General features: G+C 51.9%; 4 protein-coding genes across 4 annotated transcripts; 2 read left to right on the forward strand and 2 right to left on the reverse strand.

Moving 5' to 3' along the window:
* Positions 1 to 528: 528 nt before the first annotated feature.
* On the reverse strand, positions 529 to 2,690 carry TRV_03667 (uncharacterized protein; the record flags this gene model as incomplete). Its single annotated transcript, XM_003022170.1, has 3 exons — positions 529 to 638; positions 825 to 1,028; positions 1,103 to 2,690. The coding sequence occupies 3 exons, from the start codon at positions 2,688 to 2,690 to the stop codon at positions 529 to 531; spliced, it is 1,902 nt and encodes a 633-aa protein (XP_003022216.1).
* A 2,044-nt stretch (positions 2,691 to 4,734) lies between these two features.
* TRV_03668 (uncharacterized protein) lies at positions 4,735 to 8,064 on the forward strand (the record flags this gene model as incomplete). Its single annotated transcript, XM_003022171.1, has 1 exon — positions 4,735 to 8,064. One exon carries the CDS (start codon positions 4,735 to 4,737, stop codon positions 8,062 to 8,064), a length of 3,330 nt encoding a protein of 1,109 aa, XP_003022217.1.
* Positions 8,065 to 10,135: 2,071 nt separating this feature from the next.
* On the reverse strand, positions 10,136 to 11,034 carry TRV_03669 (uncharacterized protein; the record flags this gene model as incomplete). The annotated part of the gene is made up of 3 exons (XM_003022172.1): positions 10,136 to 10,597; positions 10,683 to 10,731; positions 10,931 to 11,034. 3 exons carry the CDS (start codon positions 11,032 to 11,034, stop codon positions 10,136 to 10,138), a joined length of 615 nt encoding a protein of 204 aa, XP_003022218.1.
* Positions 11,035 to 11,424: 390 nt separating this feature from the next.
* On the forward strand, positions 11,425 to 14,444 carry TRV_03670 (uncharacterized protein; the record flags this gene model as incomplete). Its single annotated transcript, XM_003022173.1, has 4 exons — positions 11,425 to 11,575; positions 11,692 to 12,447; positions 12,885 to 13,183; positions 13,248 to 14,444. 4 exons carry the CDS (start codon positions 11,425 to 11,427, stop codon positions 14,442 to 14,444), a joined length of 2,403 nt encoding a protein of 800 aa, XP_003022219.1.
* Positions 14,445 to 14,874: the final 430 nt, after the last annotated feature.

Here is a 14,874-nt window from a genome sequence, read left to right on the forward strand (position 1 = left end):
GGAAATCCTAGATGGCGTTGATGCTATGGGTGAACATAATAATGTGATGACATGTATATAATGTAACGAAGAAACTCTCGATTCAAAAAGTACCAGACGCTGTATGTATATATTCGCACTGCATCAGGAAAAACCAAACCAATTCATTATTGCTAAAATCAAATCCAGTCTTTCTTCTTGGAGAAAAAAATGTGGGGGATAAATAGGGTTGAATATCCCGCAAGTAGACTATGCAAAAGGATGAGACAAGCAAGGCCCAACGTAGGACAAAATGTGTATATATGCAAGGACTGGAAACAATAGACGGAAAAAGGTCCAGACAGACAGAGGAAAGGCAGAAGATAGAAGTAAAAAGTAAAAAGTGAAAAAGAAGAAAAGAAAAGCTAGCCTGTCCAAGGCGCATGAGGGCTGATATATGTATATCAAGGGCAAGACCAACAACCGTACGATGCATGTATGTAGTATATGTCGGAGCGCGGGTGTGGGCGGATGTATAGGTGGTATTAAGCTATTACGCTAGAGAAGTCGTTATCCTTGAAGGTAAATGGCGAGGAGGTTAGAGCCGAAGGAGAAAAAAGAGAGGGAGAGGGAGAGAGAGAGATAGAGGGAGTGGTAGAGGTGAGAAAAAAAGGGAGTATCTAGTAAGGAGAGTGAGATGCAGATGCGCGCTGAGAAATAGGAGTGGAAGGTAGATAAGATGTGAACATAAATGAATCAGAAAAGACCGAATCGTTTCGTCTTTGGTTTTTCTCCTGATAGATAGATAGCCGGTTAGTACGTGCATCCAAGTTTAGGTATAGATAAATATAAATGGGAGGATGTACCATTTTTCTGGAGACGACGGGCGGCAGCGGAGTTAGGGTCAGCCCCTGAAGCAGCTGCTCTGATGGCAGCTATTCGATGCTTTGCTCTCTCATCACCGTGATCAGCGGCGCGGACATACCATACATTGGCCTCGAGGGGGTCACGACGACATCCGATGCCCATCTCCGTGAAATAGCCAACAGCGTATTCAGCTTTGGCCAGCCCTAGAAAGAATGCCGGTTAATATCAGGGTTTACCATGTATAAGCTAGCCAGGGGGAGGAAATAGAAGAACATACCACATTCGGCTGCCCGTCTGGCCCATTCATAGGACTCGTTCTCATCCTTTTCGAGAATGGGTTCAGCACCAACCATGAACCAGGCGCACAACGCCATCATGGCCATGGGGTGGCCCAGCTGCGCAGCTCCGGTATAGAAATGGACGCTCAGCGCCGGGTCTCGAGGACAGTTGAGCTTCCCGTGCTCATACGCATCACCCATACGATAGCTGGCCTCCGCATGGCCCAGTTCGGCGCTCTTGGTGAAAAGCTGAGCAGCGTAGGATTCGTCCTGGAACACATCGTCACCGTATCCGACCTCATGCAGCAGACCTAGCTCGTAGGGCGCGGCGTTGTACTGAACATCCGCGGATTCCGCAGCCCGTTTGAGCCAGGTGATGCCCTCGCGATATCTCTTGACCAGGCCCATGTCCCCAGCCAGACAGGCCCTTCCCAGCCTTGCCATGGCGCCTGGGTGGTTTTTAGAAGCGGCCTGACGGTAGAACTGGACTGCCTTTGCGCCGTCCTGCTTGGTACCCCAGCCGAACTCGTAGCAGAGAGCAGCGCGATAACCGGCTTCTGCGTGGCCATGTTTGCTTGCAGCGACGAAAAGTTGGAATGCCTTGTCGTGGTCTGGTTTTCCTTTGTTGAAGAGGCCGGAAGCCAGCCCATCGCCAAGGTAATATTGGGCGTAAGGATAGCTCCGGTCAGCCAGACGCTGCAGGATGCCCTTTGCTTCCCGGAGCAGCTCGGCCTTGGAAGTTTCACTCTTGTCCGTACTGTTATTGCTGTTGGGGTTATTGCTGTTGGTGTTACCGTTGCTGTTGTTGTTATTATTCGAGGTAGAGTCGTCTAGATCGATGTCCTGGGCTGCGTGGATCATGAAAACGGCAAATTCGTACTGGGCACCCGGGTCGTTGGTCTTCTTGACGTTGGCCAAGTACATGTCAAACGTCTGCTTCTGGGAGAGCAGCGAGGCATTGTTGCCCACGGACGAGCGCAGGTAGGCGTTGTTGAGGGCATTGGGCGCCGGTGGGGGCTGCGGATAGGGGACGTTGAGCAGGTCGACAAAGGAGAGCGGCCGCAGGTCGGCCTGGGAGTGCGAGCTGACTGCGCGGGCGTTCGGCGAGCGCCTGTGGCCGTGGGGGAGGCCGAGATGGTCTGCTCCGTGGGCATTCCTGTTGCTGGAGGAGCGCGAGGAGATGCTGGCGCTGGCGCTGGTGCTGCGGACGTGGCCGTGGAAGGGCTGGTGATGGTACTGGAGCGGCTGGTAGGGCTCGATGACGCTCTCGTCGCTGTGCCGGGCCTCTGACTGCGCATCCGGCTGGCCGTCAGCGCCCTCTGACTGCCTGTCTGACTGTCCACCGGGGCTATCTGTCCGTTGTTGCTGTTGCTGTTGTTGCTGGTGAGGATGTTGCTGGTGAGGGTGAGGATGTTGTAGATGGCCCATCTCTGCGCTGGAGGACTGGTCTGCCCTAACGGGCGAGACAGGCCCTCCGTGCATGGCAACGCTGCCGGGCTGAGCGTCCCCCGGGAGCTCCTTTCTCGTAGGCGTAGATCGCAGGTAGACTGGCAGCGGCGGCGAGAGGGGAGGCTGCTGGCTGCCCATGTCTCTGCGTGTCTCTGCTGTCTCTGCGTGTCTCTGATCGGTGTCTCAGGCTCAGGCTCTTTCGATCTCCCAGACCAGGAGCACCTCCCGGCGGGTCTTGATATAGGTATTTAACCAGACAGCAACAGGCTGCTCTCCGCCGGTGGCCAACCCTCAGCCTGGTTTTCCGGAAGTTATGCAGCAACAAGGTGCTCTTCTGTCAGTGACCTGTCGCGACCCCGGAGTCAGCCAGCGGGCAGGCTGTAGCAGCAGACGGGCGAGACCTCAAGGGGCGGGCGGCGGGAGAGGAGTGTTCCTACAACGCTCTCCTTTTCAATGCAGCGAGAAACAATAATAGACCATGACGGCCAAACGAGCGGGAGAAGAAGAAGACGAAGCAGATATAAGACGAGGAAGAGGGAGAGACGACTGAGCGAAGGGACTTGTTCTTCTTTTTTTTTTTTCTTCTTCTGTTCTTCTTCCTGGTGGAGTTTTCTGACGCAAAGCAGAGATCCAACTGCTCCACGGGATGATGGATGGAGGACGAAGAGGCCAGCAGCCACGGACTAGCGAGCGAGCAGAGAGCAGAGAGCAGAGCAGCTAAGCGAGAGGAAGCTGAACAAAGCCAGAGCAGCGGACGAGCTGAACGAGGGACGCAGAGATGGGTTTTTTTTTTTTTGCTGGCCGGTGGCTGAGGATGAGGCTCGCAGGCTGGCTATGGCCCGCTAGTTATCTGTAATTTGATATACGAGGCAGCGCAGCGCAGGGAGCCTCGACTGGACTGCGTGCAGCATGCAGACAGACCAGACGCCCCAGGACGAGATTGAACTAGCTAACTAGCTAACTGACTAGTTAACGACTCCGTCGGCTTGTTCTTGTCGTGGTTATTATTAGAGCCGGGGCAGCGCTTGCATGGGGACTCGCTTAGGCGTAGCGAAACACTCCATGAACGTCTCTCTTTTCTCTATATATCTTCTCTCGCAGCATTGCTTTTATATCGTCTATCATCTATTCCTTTCCTGTCATCCTCAACGTCACTGTTGTTGCTCCATCCTCCGGGCTCTGTATTTACTTCTTCGCCAGCTTTTTATATAGATCTGAGACACGCAAGGCGAAGCCCCTTTTTCTTCTTCCGCCAGCGCTCGCTCGCTCGCTCTACCTTAACCACTTGCTTGTCAGGCCGGCCACTGCTAGCCTGCACCAGCCGTCCTGCCGGCCTCTTCTCTGCCCTTTTTGTCTCTTTTGACTCTCTTTTGTCTCTTCCTTTGCTGTGATATCAACTTCTTCAACTTCTTCCCCCTGAGGGCGTAATAAAAGTGTTATTCAAAGTGCCTAAAAGAGGCCGCTGTATGTAATGTAATTTCCGGCTCCACCCGAATTGCCCCTTTTTGGCCGGTAAACCTGTGTAACCTCCATACCACTAAACTCTATTTCCGTTGCCTGGCAAACAGCTCACGTGACTTTTCCTTTTTGTCTTTCTTTTTTTTTTTCTTTTTTTTTTCGGTTTTCAAACATCAACAAAAGAACGAAAAAGCCAGCAAAAGACAACAAGAAGACGAAGAAGACGAAGAAGACGGAGAAGGACAAGTTGATGGCCTGCTAGACGACGATAGACAAACAGACAGAGACTCGCCAGTGCTCGTTCGGAGACTGCGGATGCCCGCTTAGCGCCCTCCCCTGTGTTGTCTGTCTTGCCCGCCGCCCCCTATCACCACCACGACTACTCCGTACACCATCGATCGATATCATCACCACCACCAAGAAGACCACCCAGAGACACAGCAACAGAGACGGCAGCGGTTCTCCGTGCATGATCGAGTGGATGAGACCGCTGGATATATAGATGTCCCTCCCGCAGCGGCCTGGGGCGTCCTCGTCCTCGCCCAGCCAGCCGTCCTTCCGCGACTCCTACCAGCGCCGGCGGCCTGACATCGAGTCCCCCAGTCCCTCGCCCTCGCCCACGCCCGCCGGCGAGCTCGGTCGCAAGCGCAGTCTCATCCGTCCAGAGCGCCATAGGATCAGCCGTGACCATCCAAACTACCACTACCGCCAGCATGCCCAGAACATGTCCGTCTACCCGTCCACCACGGGCAACGACCCCGTCTACGAGGAGACCGCAGCCCCTGAGCTCGTCGATACCTCGGAGACCATAAGCTCCGGCAGCACGGGGCTCAAGAGCATCACCAAGCCCGAGAGAAACACCACCAGCCTCGAGCGGAACCCCAGCATCGATGTCAACTCGGTCCCTTCCACCACCGGGGGCGGACCAACCCCTTCCCCCCGTCCTCCCGCGGCCGCCGACGGCAGGCAGGCAGACTCCTCCCACCGCCGTATGCAGCGGAAGCTCTCTCGCAAGGCCTCCAAGTCGACGAAGGAGGAACGCCGTCTGGAGGAGAAGAGGCGCCAGCAGGAGATGGACAACATCAAGCCCCCCAGCTTGTGGAATGTCTACTGCGGCATGATCACCTTCTGGGCTCCCGACTTTATCCTCAAGTGCTTTGGCATGCCGGCCAAGGCTCAGCGGAGAGCCTGGCGTGAGAAGATGGGCCTCATCAGTCTGATCCTGCTCATCTGCGGCTTCGTCGGTTTCCTCACTTTCGGATTCACTCAGGTTGTCTGTGCTGCGCCTCCCGTGCGTCTCAAGGTCAACGAGGTCGACCAGGGCTACATGATCTTCCACGGACGCGCCATCAACCTCGCCAATTCTCGACACCCAGCCGTGCTCGGTCTGCCGGACGCTTCTGTCGTTGTCTTCTCCGGTGACGGATACGGCGGCCAGGACGGCAGCTTTCTCTTCCAGAACGTCAATGGCGCGTGCAAGGGCATGATCACCCCCAAGGAGGGTTCTGATATCCCTTCCAACAGCGACGGTGACATGGGATGGTATTTCCCCTGCGTCACCTTCAACCAGGACGGCTCAACCAAGCCCAACTTCACCACGCCAGAGTACCTCGGATACAAGTGCCATACCTCTGCCGCTGCTCGAGATGCCTTCTACGATCTCCGCACCACTGGTGAGGTCTACTTCTCATGGGACGACCTCAAAAACAAGAGCAGAAACCTGCTCGTCTACTCCGGAAACGTTCTCGACCTCGACCTCCTCAAGTGGTTCAACACCAGCCAGGTCTCCTACCCGTCTCGCTTCGACCAGCTCCGCGAGAGCGAGGAACTGCGCGGCGTCGATGTCACCCACCGTTTTCAGACCGGCCCGGAGAAGAGGATGTTCAAGTGTCTGACCCAGATCATCAAGGTCGGTTCAATCGACACTGAAACAGTCGGGTGTATCGCCTCCAAGGTCGTGCTCTACATCTCTCTTATCTTCATTCTGGCCGTTGTTATCGTAAAGTTCCTCCTTGCCTTGGCCTTCCAATGGTTCCTGGCCCGTCGGTTCGCGGCCCCCAAGACAGCGATGGATCCAGACTCCAAGGAACGGAAGCGCCAGATCGAAGACTGGAGTAACGACATCTACCGCCCCGGGCCCCGCCTGGCGGATCCTGCCATGCCCGACCGCTCCAGCAAGCGCGCCTCTAACATCTTCCCAACTACGTCACGTTTCTCTAGCCCCTATGTGGTCGGCTCAAACAAGCAGCGCAATACCATCACCACCATGTCCAGCCAGAATAACTCCAACCGCCTCAGCGCCGCGCCAATGTACAAGCTCGGCAACCCAAGCCAGGGAACCCTTAGCGCTGACCTCCGACACAGTCTCATTGGCAGTCGTACCAGTCTCATGGTTCCAGGCCATGACCACCGCCACTCTACCATCAGTGACATCGAGGGCCAGGGCCCTGCCGAGTTCGTCCACGAGGCCGTCGTGCCACAGCCTCCGCCGGAATGGCAGCCGTTTGGTTACCCTCTAGCCCATACCTTGTGTCTGGTTACCGCGTACTCTGAAGGGGTTGAAGGAATCCGCACCACCTTGGACTCAATCGCATTGACCGACTACCCCAACAGCCACAAGACCATCCTCGTCATTTGTGACGGTATCATCAAGGGTAAAGGCGAGAGCATTTCCACTCCTGATGCTGTGCTCAGCATGATGGGCGACCACGCCGTGCATCCAGACGATGTCCAGCCCTTTTCCTACGTTGCTGTTGCCTCTGGCTCAAAGCGTCATAACATGGCCAAGATCTACGCTGGATTCTATGCCTATGGTCCTGATTCCATCGTTCCCCCCGAGAAACAGCAGCGCGTGCCCATGATGGTGGTCGTCAAGTGCGGAACTCCTGAAGAAGCCAACAAGAGCAAGCCCGGAAACAGGGGTAAACGAGACAGTCAGATCATCCTCATGTCCTTCCTCCAAAAGGTCATGTTCGATGAGCGAATGACCGAGCTCGAATTCGAAATGTTCAACGGCCTGTGGAAGATTACCGGCATTTCTCCAGACTTCTATGAAGTCGTTCTCATGGTTGACGCAGACACCAAGGTCTTCCCAGACAGTCTCACCCACATGCTTTCTGCCATGGTTCGCGACCCTGACATCATGGGCCTCTGCGGTGAGACCAAGATCGCCAACAAGTCCGATAGCTGGGTTACCATGATCCAGGTGTTTGAGTACTTCATTTCTCACCACTTATCGAAATCCTTCGAGTCTGTCTTTGGTGGTGTCACCTGTCTTCCGGGCTGTTTCTGCATGTACCGCATCAAGGCTCCCAAGGGCGGACAGAACTACTGGGTACCCATCCTCGCCAACCCGGACGTGGTTGAACACTACTCCGAAAACGTCGTGGATACGCTGCACAAGAAGAACCTTCTTCTCCTGGGTGAGGACCGATACCTATCCACTCTCATGCTCCGGACTTTCCCCAAGCGCAAACAAGTCTTCGTTCCCCAGGCAGTATGCAAGACCACCGTTCCAGACAAATTCTCCGTGCTGCTCTCCCAGCGTCGTCGATGGATCAATTCCACCGTGCATAACCTGATGGAACTTGTCCTCGTCCGCGACCTCTGCGGCACATTCTGCTTCAGTATGCAATTCGTCGTCTTTATGGAACTCGTCGGAACCCTTGTCCTTCCCGCCGCCATCGCATTCACCTTCTACGTCGTAATCATCTCCATCGTCAGAAGCCCCGTTCAGATCATCCCACTCGTCCTCCTCGCTCTTATCCTCGGTTTACCAGCCGTGCTAATCGTAATCACTGCCCATCGCCTATCATACGTTCTCTGGATGTTCATATACCTTCTCTCCCTACCAATCTGGAACTTTGTCCTACCCACATACGCGTACTGGAAATTCGACGATTTCAGCTGGGGAGACACGCGAAAGACGGCAGGCGAGAAGACCAAAACTGCCGGAATAGAGTACGAGGGAGAATTTGATAGCAGCAAGATCACCATGAAGAGATGGAGAGATTTCGAAAAAGGTACGCAACCCTCCCCCTTCCCTATACTATAACTGGCCGGAGCTTTTGATTTGGTTGGTTGGAAAATGAATGATCTCTTCGGACGATGCTAACTCTTCTCTGCTAGAACGCCGGCTCCGAAATGCAAATACAGCCAGTCACCATCACACGAATTCCTCGTTTTCCAACTATGCTCATAATTCCGTGTACGGTGGGTACTCCGACTACCAATGAATGCACGTAATCGGGCATGTGTTTTTTCGTTATTTCTTTATATATTTTCTTTTCTTATTTATATCCTGTCTGTCTGTCTGTCCGCTTACGTGCTTAAATTTAACTGCTTGCTTTTGCCGCATTCCCCTTGATTGATTGAACGCTCAAATTTACCCGGATCTATCGGATTATTACCTTCTGGCCATTTATTACCCCATACCCTTATTACCTCTATTCTCCGTTGCGATGACCCATGAAAGCCCTCGCATAGTTTTTTTTATTATTCATATATGCCATGTTCCATTTATATTCGTCAACCTTGGTTTGGCCATGATATTATTTGATATACCACCACACTCAGCTGTATTTACTAGTAATATCCCTGATTTTCCTCTGCTTGTCATTGGTGCTTCTCGAGTTGTTGCTTTTATTTTATTTTCATGGCAGCTTACACTTCATTGGGGTCGAGCGCACTTATGCCGTTGTTCTGCGTTTGTTTGTCTCTCTGTATGTAGATATAACTATATAGGCACGGATATACAAGATGTTATTTACTTCTTTCCCTCTTTTCTCGCCAAACGACTGATAGCGAACTGCTGTAAGGTACTCTCTGTACGTAAGAACTCTCTAGTTTACATATCCCTATTCCGTAAACGCCTGCCTACCCGTCTAGGCCAGCCTGACACTCACCCTCATCCATGCTCAAACTCAGTACACAGACAGCCATCTCGGCCAGGGGGGGTATAAGATCGTAGCCTGCAGATACCGTGTTTGGCACATCACGCATGAAACGATCCTGGTTCGTGCATTCAAGCGGTGGGCAACCTGGCTGGCCTTGGCCTGGTTCAAAGTATAGATACTATTACTCAAGTCAATCATTAATACTTACGTGGATGGATAGGCGGATTGTCAGTTATGTTAAGCAAGTTAAGTCGAGCAAAACAAAAAAATGCAATAAAATATTCATGTCGGGCTGCCGTGTTGGGCATCGAGCAGTGCTGCAGTGTAATGCAGGGGGATGAATGGAAAGAACCTGGAATTCCACAACAGCCACTCATCATCTTTTTGACCCTAATACCTAATAATGGAGTCACTGTATGGGCGTTTTGGGGGGAGGGGGGATGGACGGAGTTAGCCGTAAGAGGTATGTAGACGGGTACACATGCAGGGGTAATGGAAAGCATAACCTCATCTTTCCGACCTTGCTGTGCGTTCCAGTCTGTGTGTAACAAACGGAATCTGAGATGTTGTTATCTCGCCTATAGCTTAAGCAGGTAGCCATGCGCGGAGGCATCCGTATGGAGTCACCCTAAGCGTATACACTTATGTATGCACTCCGTAAGGCATCTCCGTACGTACCGACCAGACACCTCCGGCGCGCGCGCGGGAACAAGGGGGGCACTCCTGGGCTCGGTGACTAACGAGCCCGGTGGATCAATAGGGTTAATTGGCTGTTTGTTTGCCATCTCGAATCTCCCCCGGATGATTCGCTGCTCTCCCGCTCCCGTGCCGCGAGAACAGAGAGAGGCTGCGTACCTGTGGCTAGCCGTAAGTAACGACATGTACGGACGGAAGACAGGCATGCGGTAGCGAGGATGTGCAACCCTTGCCTTCTTTGCCCTCCCACATCATGCGCCCCGTCATGCAAGTCCAGTGTCTGTCAAAAGGTGCTGCATCCCTGCAGCCTTCTGGGTCCCCCCCTTACTCCCTCCCGTGCGGGCCATGGCCACCTCGACTGGGCTAGCGCATGTACCATCCATGTCGCAAGGGCAACAAACACCCCATCGCAAGGGCATCTCAGCGCGTATAAGTGTCGGCCATGGTGCCTCAGGGGGGGTGTGTGTCAGTAAGTCAAGTCGCCAACTACTAAACTTTTATATCGAAAAGCCCGGCGGCATCGTCCCAAAGCGGTTAGAGCAAGGACGGGACATCACATGACCTCGGATCTCGGCGTTTCTTTCCTTGCGCGGGGCGGAAAGCGGAAGGTCGAGGACGTCGAAAGTCGAGCGAAGAGACAAACATCGACAACAACAACGCTTCTTCGACTTTGCGACTCTCGACGACTCGACGACGGCGGGCGCGGGGACTGCGAGAGACCGGACGGCGATTCACCTGGGGCGTCGAGACTCGGCTCGTCTCGGCGGTGAGAGGCTGTCTGTCTGTTTGTTTTGGCCGGAGGAGAGCAGTCGCTGGCTCGGGCTTTGGGGCTCCTGCTGGCTCTCCCCGTCCTCGCTTCTTCCCCGGCTTTGTTTTCAGCTGCCTGCCCGTATCAAAACATCTGCTCCTCCACTGCATCGAAGGAGCCGTCAATTGCTCAGGCTCGTCTTCTTCCTCTTCACCCGGGGAAGAAGATACCTGGTCTCGTTGGACTGTCTATAAGACAGACAACTCAACTCCCCGGAAGGATATCTTCTTGACTGTTGGACGCTGCGCGCGCTAAGCTAACATAATAACAAACCGCTGCATTGGCTGCCTCTTTGCATATCTCTCTTGTCTCACCCATCTTGCTATTCCCTCCCCTTATCCCCTATTCACTTCTATTGCCTCCTTGTCCCTGCTATTCACTTCCTCCTCCGCTGCTGGTAGTGAATGGCCTGAACAAGCCTGCCTCACTTCTCGCTTCCTCACCTTATTTCCCACCCCCTTTGGAGCAACACACATACTTGGCCCTGTTTTCTTGGCCCCTCCATCTTCTGGCTTAATCACCTGTGTAACAACATCTTTTTTGCTTCTTCTTCTCCTTCATTTTTTCTTTTCTTCTTCCATCCAACTCCCTTTTCTTTTTCTCTTCTTTTCCTCTTCTTGATCATCATATTCCTTTTGCTCCTATTCTAAGCCATCTATCTTGTGGTGGCCAAATCTCCAAGGAAGAGCAAGAAGCAGCAACAAAAGAATACAGCTCCCTTACGCCGTGCCCTTTTTTTTTTTCTCCAAAGGTATGTGCTGGCTCCTCTTGTCTTCGGTTTCTTTCTTCTGATGTATAATTCGTCGCTTTTTCTAGTGCTGGATCCAGTCGAGGTCTTTTTAAAGAGACTCATCATCTATCCAAGGTCCTTGGGGCCTTGTTGCTTGTATATGAACTTTTGTCCAGATTTCAAAGTCTTCGGGTCTTTTTCTTTTCTAGACGAGCTCCATATTCAAGCTAGCTGGTGACTGAGATCTAGTGATGTGCTTCTACCTGTGAACGATCTAGTGAAGATATGGTTGATCAGACTGAGACAACAGCCGGGTCATCCTCCTCCTCTCAGAGTGTTCCACACCTATCTGCTACTGAAGCAGTAGATGATATCACCAAGCAAGAAGACCTAGTTATGAATGAAGAGCTTCCACACAGCGCCGAGACCCGTGAAGGTAGGTGATATTTTTTTTTTCTTTCCTTTTTTATATTGCTTTCTTTTTTATGCTACTCTATATTTATATCTATCTATTTATTTATATATATATACTCTATCTAACTTTCTCTTTAGACTCTCATCTATCTCTCTTTGGGCCATTCACGCAACCAACAAGTGGCCTTCTGTCTACTCCTCTGACCTCCTCACCTTACCCAGAAGAGGAACATATAAGTGAGGACGTGCCAGAAATCACTGGCTCCCTGGCTCACTTACCCGATCCTTACCCATTAATCAGTATTCCAGCTCATCTGACCCTCTACTCTAACGGGCATAGCTTCTACCACGATCGCGACATGGACGAGCAAGAGGACGTCGAGGAGCTTCTCGACCACCCGGCGCCTTTTGTGCCTGAATCGGCCAATGACGACACCGATGATGGTTGGCAGGAGGACCAGTGGATGGAACCTCCAGATGGTAATGGTAGCTTGATCGAAATCACCGAGCTTTCTGGTTTCGAGCTTGATAGGCTTCCACATGACAGAGTGGGCACGGGCCCTGGGTCCATCTCTACCAACTCCGAAAAGGATGGCAACGATGCCACCGAGGGGTTTTATCCCTCTGACGATGAAGACTCGTGCCGCGACTCCGAGAGTATATGTGGCAATGTCCCTTCCTTACCATCTACTCAGCAAGAACAATTAAGCACCAACCATGATATCAGCAACAACCCTAATAATACCGCTATCGGTCCTATTACCCCACCAGTTGAGCAGGCTGAGTTCCCTCCAATAGAGCTTCTCCAATTTGCCTTACCAGATCCTGGAGATCACTATTTCGATCCATCTGGGGTCGACTCTGATATGGCGGACATATCTATGCACACTGAGAGTATGTATTATTTTTTTTTTTTCCCTGTTATTTTATTGTATTAAGGGGCCATGAATACCCATACTCCTTGATTAAGTATTTGCATGCGACCTGGCTGCTGTCTGGTCAGTGTGAAGCTCTCTGTTCTGCTAAGCATGGTGCGGCGACGCGTCTCACTTTTGCTTCTTTGTTTATAAAAGGCGCACCCTCCCCCCTTATGAGCAAAACATCTCTTCTGCCAACATCACCAACAGTCAGGGCCTGAACATGGGCCTGACAAACATCCTTCACCCTTGATACCAGAGGAACCTAAACAACCCCATCCTTATCTTTCTCCATTCCTACCTGTATTCCTTTTTTCACCATGGTTCCCTATACGTTTAGAGTCTATTCTCAGAGCATTTTGCCTCCAAACCATATTGTTCCTGATGAGTATACTAACAAGCGCCACTCGCCAGCATTCGAACGCAACTTGACCGTTGAGCAATTCATCCGTCAATGGTACCTTCGCGCTCGTATGTCTCAGGATCGACTTGGTATCAAGCATCCGTATCCCCCAATTGCTTCTGAGGCTATGAACGTGCAAAACTGGCAGAGACCAACCAAGATCTCCCATCCGGATGATCACAAGGGACGCTATTTTGACATCCAAAACATTCCATGGTCTTCGAAGTTGAACGTGGACAGAGCTGCTGCTCGTAGCTTACGGGACCAGTGGTATACTTCTTACCATAATTTACGGTTTCAGCCGCATGGTGTATGTTCACTTCTTCTCAGTCCTTATATTTATCAGGTGTCTAATTCAACACTATCTTTTCTAGTATGCCATCACTCCGCGCAACACTGAGAATTATTTCAAAGCCAAGAACATGTATACCAAGTTCAAAGCCACAATGGCTCATTTTCAGCTCCGCAACCTCATGTCTGTAAGAGCATCCAACGTTGTGCAATATGTCTATCGTAACAAGGTCTACTCCGTCACTCCGTTCTACGATGTGCAAGATACTATCCTTGAGCTTACCGAGTCGGTTTCTTCTAACCCTGTGGCTGAGCCTCTGAAAATATCTACCATGAAGGCCAAACATGGTGTGACTGTTGTTGGTGGTTTCAGTGGTGAATACGCTTACAAGGGTGAAATCCACGGCTACGACAAGGTTGAAGGTCGTATTACGAAGCATCTCAACGGCATAACCAACCACATTGACATTGTTCAGCATCGCACCAGCCACACTCCACAGGCCATCATTGCCTCTAACGATAACTCCATCCGCATTCTCGACTGCGAGACAAACAAGTTCATTGCAACCCACCGCTTTGCTCGCGCTATCAACTGCACGGATACCTCTCCAGATGGTCGTCTTCGTGTAATTGTCGGCGATTCTGCTGATTCCTGGGTTGTTGACAGTGAGACCGGAAAACCAGTTCAGCCTCTTGCCGGCCACCGTGACTATGGATTTGCATGCGCCTGGTCCCCCGATATGCTGCACATAGCCACCAGCAACCAGGACAAGACTGTCAACATCTGGGATGCCCGTATGTGGAGAATCCTCCAGACTCTTGACTCGGACGTTGCAGGCTACCGTTCCCTCCGTTTCTCCCCTGTTGGCGGTGGCCCGCGAACTCTGCTCATGTGCGAGCCTGCAGACCGCTTCGTCATCGTCAACGCTCAAAACTACCAGACCCGTCAAGTTCACGAATTCTTTGGTGAAATTGGAGGAGCAGACTTCACCCCTGACGGCGGCCGCATTTGGCTCTCCAACATGGATTCTCGCTTCGGAGGCCTCATGGAGTTCGACCGCATTCAATGGGGCCAGGAATTCGGTATTGGCCATACTAGACGCGCCAAGATCGAAGCCCGTGGTGATGTCTATTATCCAGACCTGCCTAATGAATGGCTTCCTGAAGCCGAATTGGACGATGATCCACGCTGTGTCTTGAGTGCTAGTGAGCGTAGGATCCGATACTTGAGACTCATGAGCGATGCTGAGTTCTCAAGATTCAATATTTATTTGGGATAAAACCTGAAAATTCTCTCTCTCTCTCTCTTCTTATCCCGCCATCATTTGGCCTGGCTTCTTTGGCTTACTATGCTCTTTGGCTTCTCGCCTTTTGGCATGATTTGAAAAAGAACCATCTATGATCGGATTGATCCCGACCTTCCCCATGACTTTTTTTCCATCGATAATATCCTTCTTGCATTCCAAGTTGGTGTTCTTTGGAGTCGAGTTACCCTACGAAACCAAAGTTTTCCTGCCTTCTTGCGCAGCGTGTCTTTTCTCGACGAGCGATACTATATCCCTTTTTCACGCTTTTCAACGACCAGTAACGACTCGCAATGACCCATACACTGGCTCATCACTACGAATTCATGATACCTCGCACCTATTTTTTTTTTCTTTTGTTATCTTACCTCTCCCCAGAACAAGCTCTTTCATCTTCCCGACTCCC

This window comes from Trichophyton verrucosum (assembly GCF_000151505.1).
Source record: "Trichophyton verrucosum HKI 0517 chromosome Unknown contig00299_1.f1.exp, whole genome shotgun sequence".
Classification (NCBI taxonomy): Eukaryota; Fungi; Ascomycota; class Eurotiomycetes; order Onygenales; family Arthrodermataceae; genus Trichophyton; species Trichophyton verrucosum.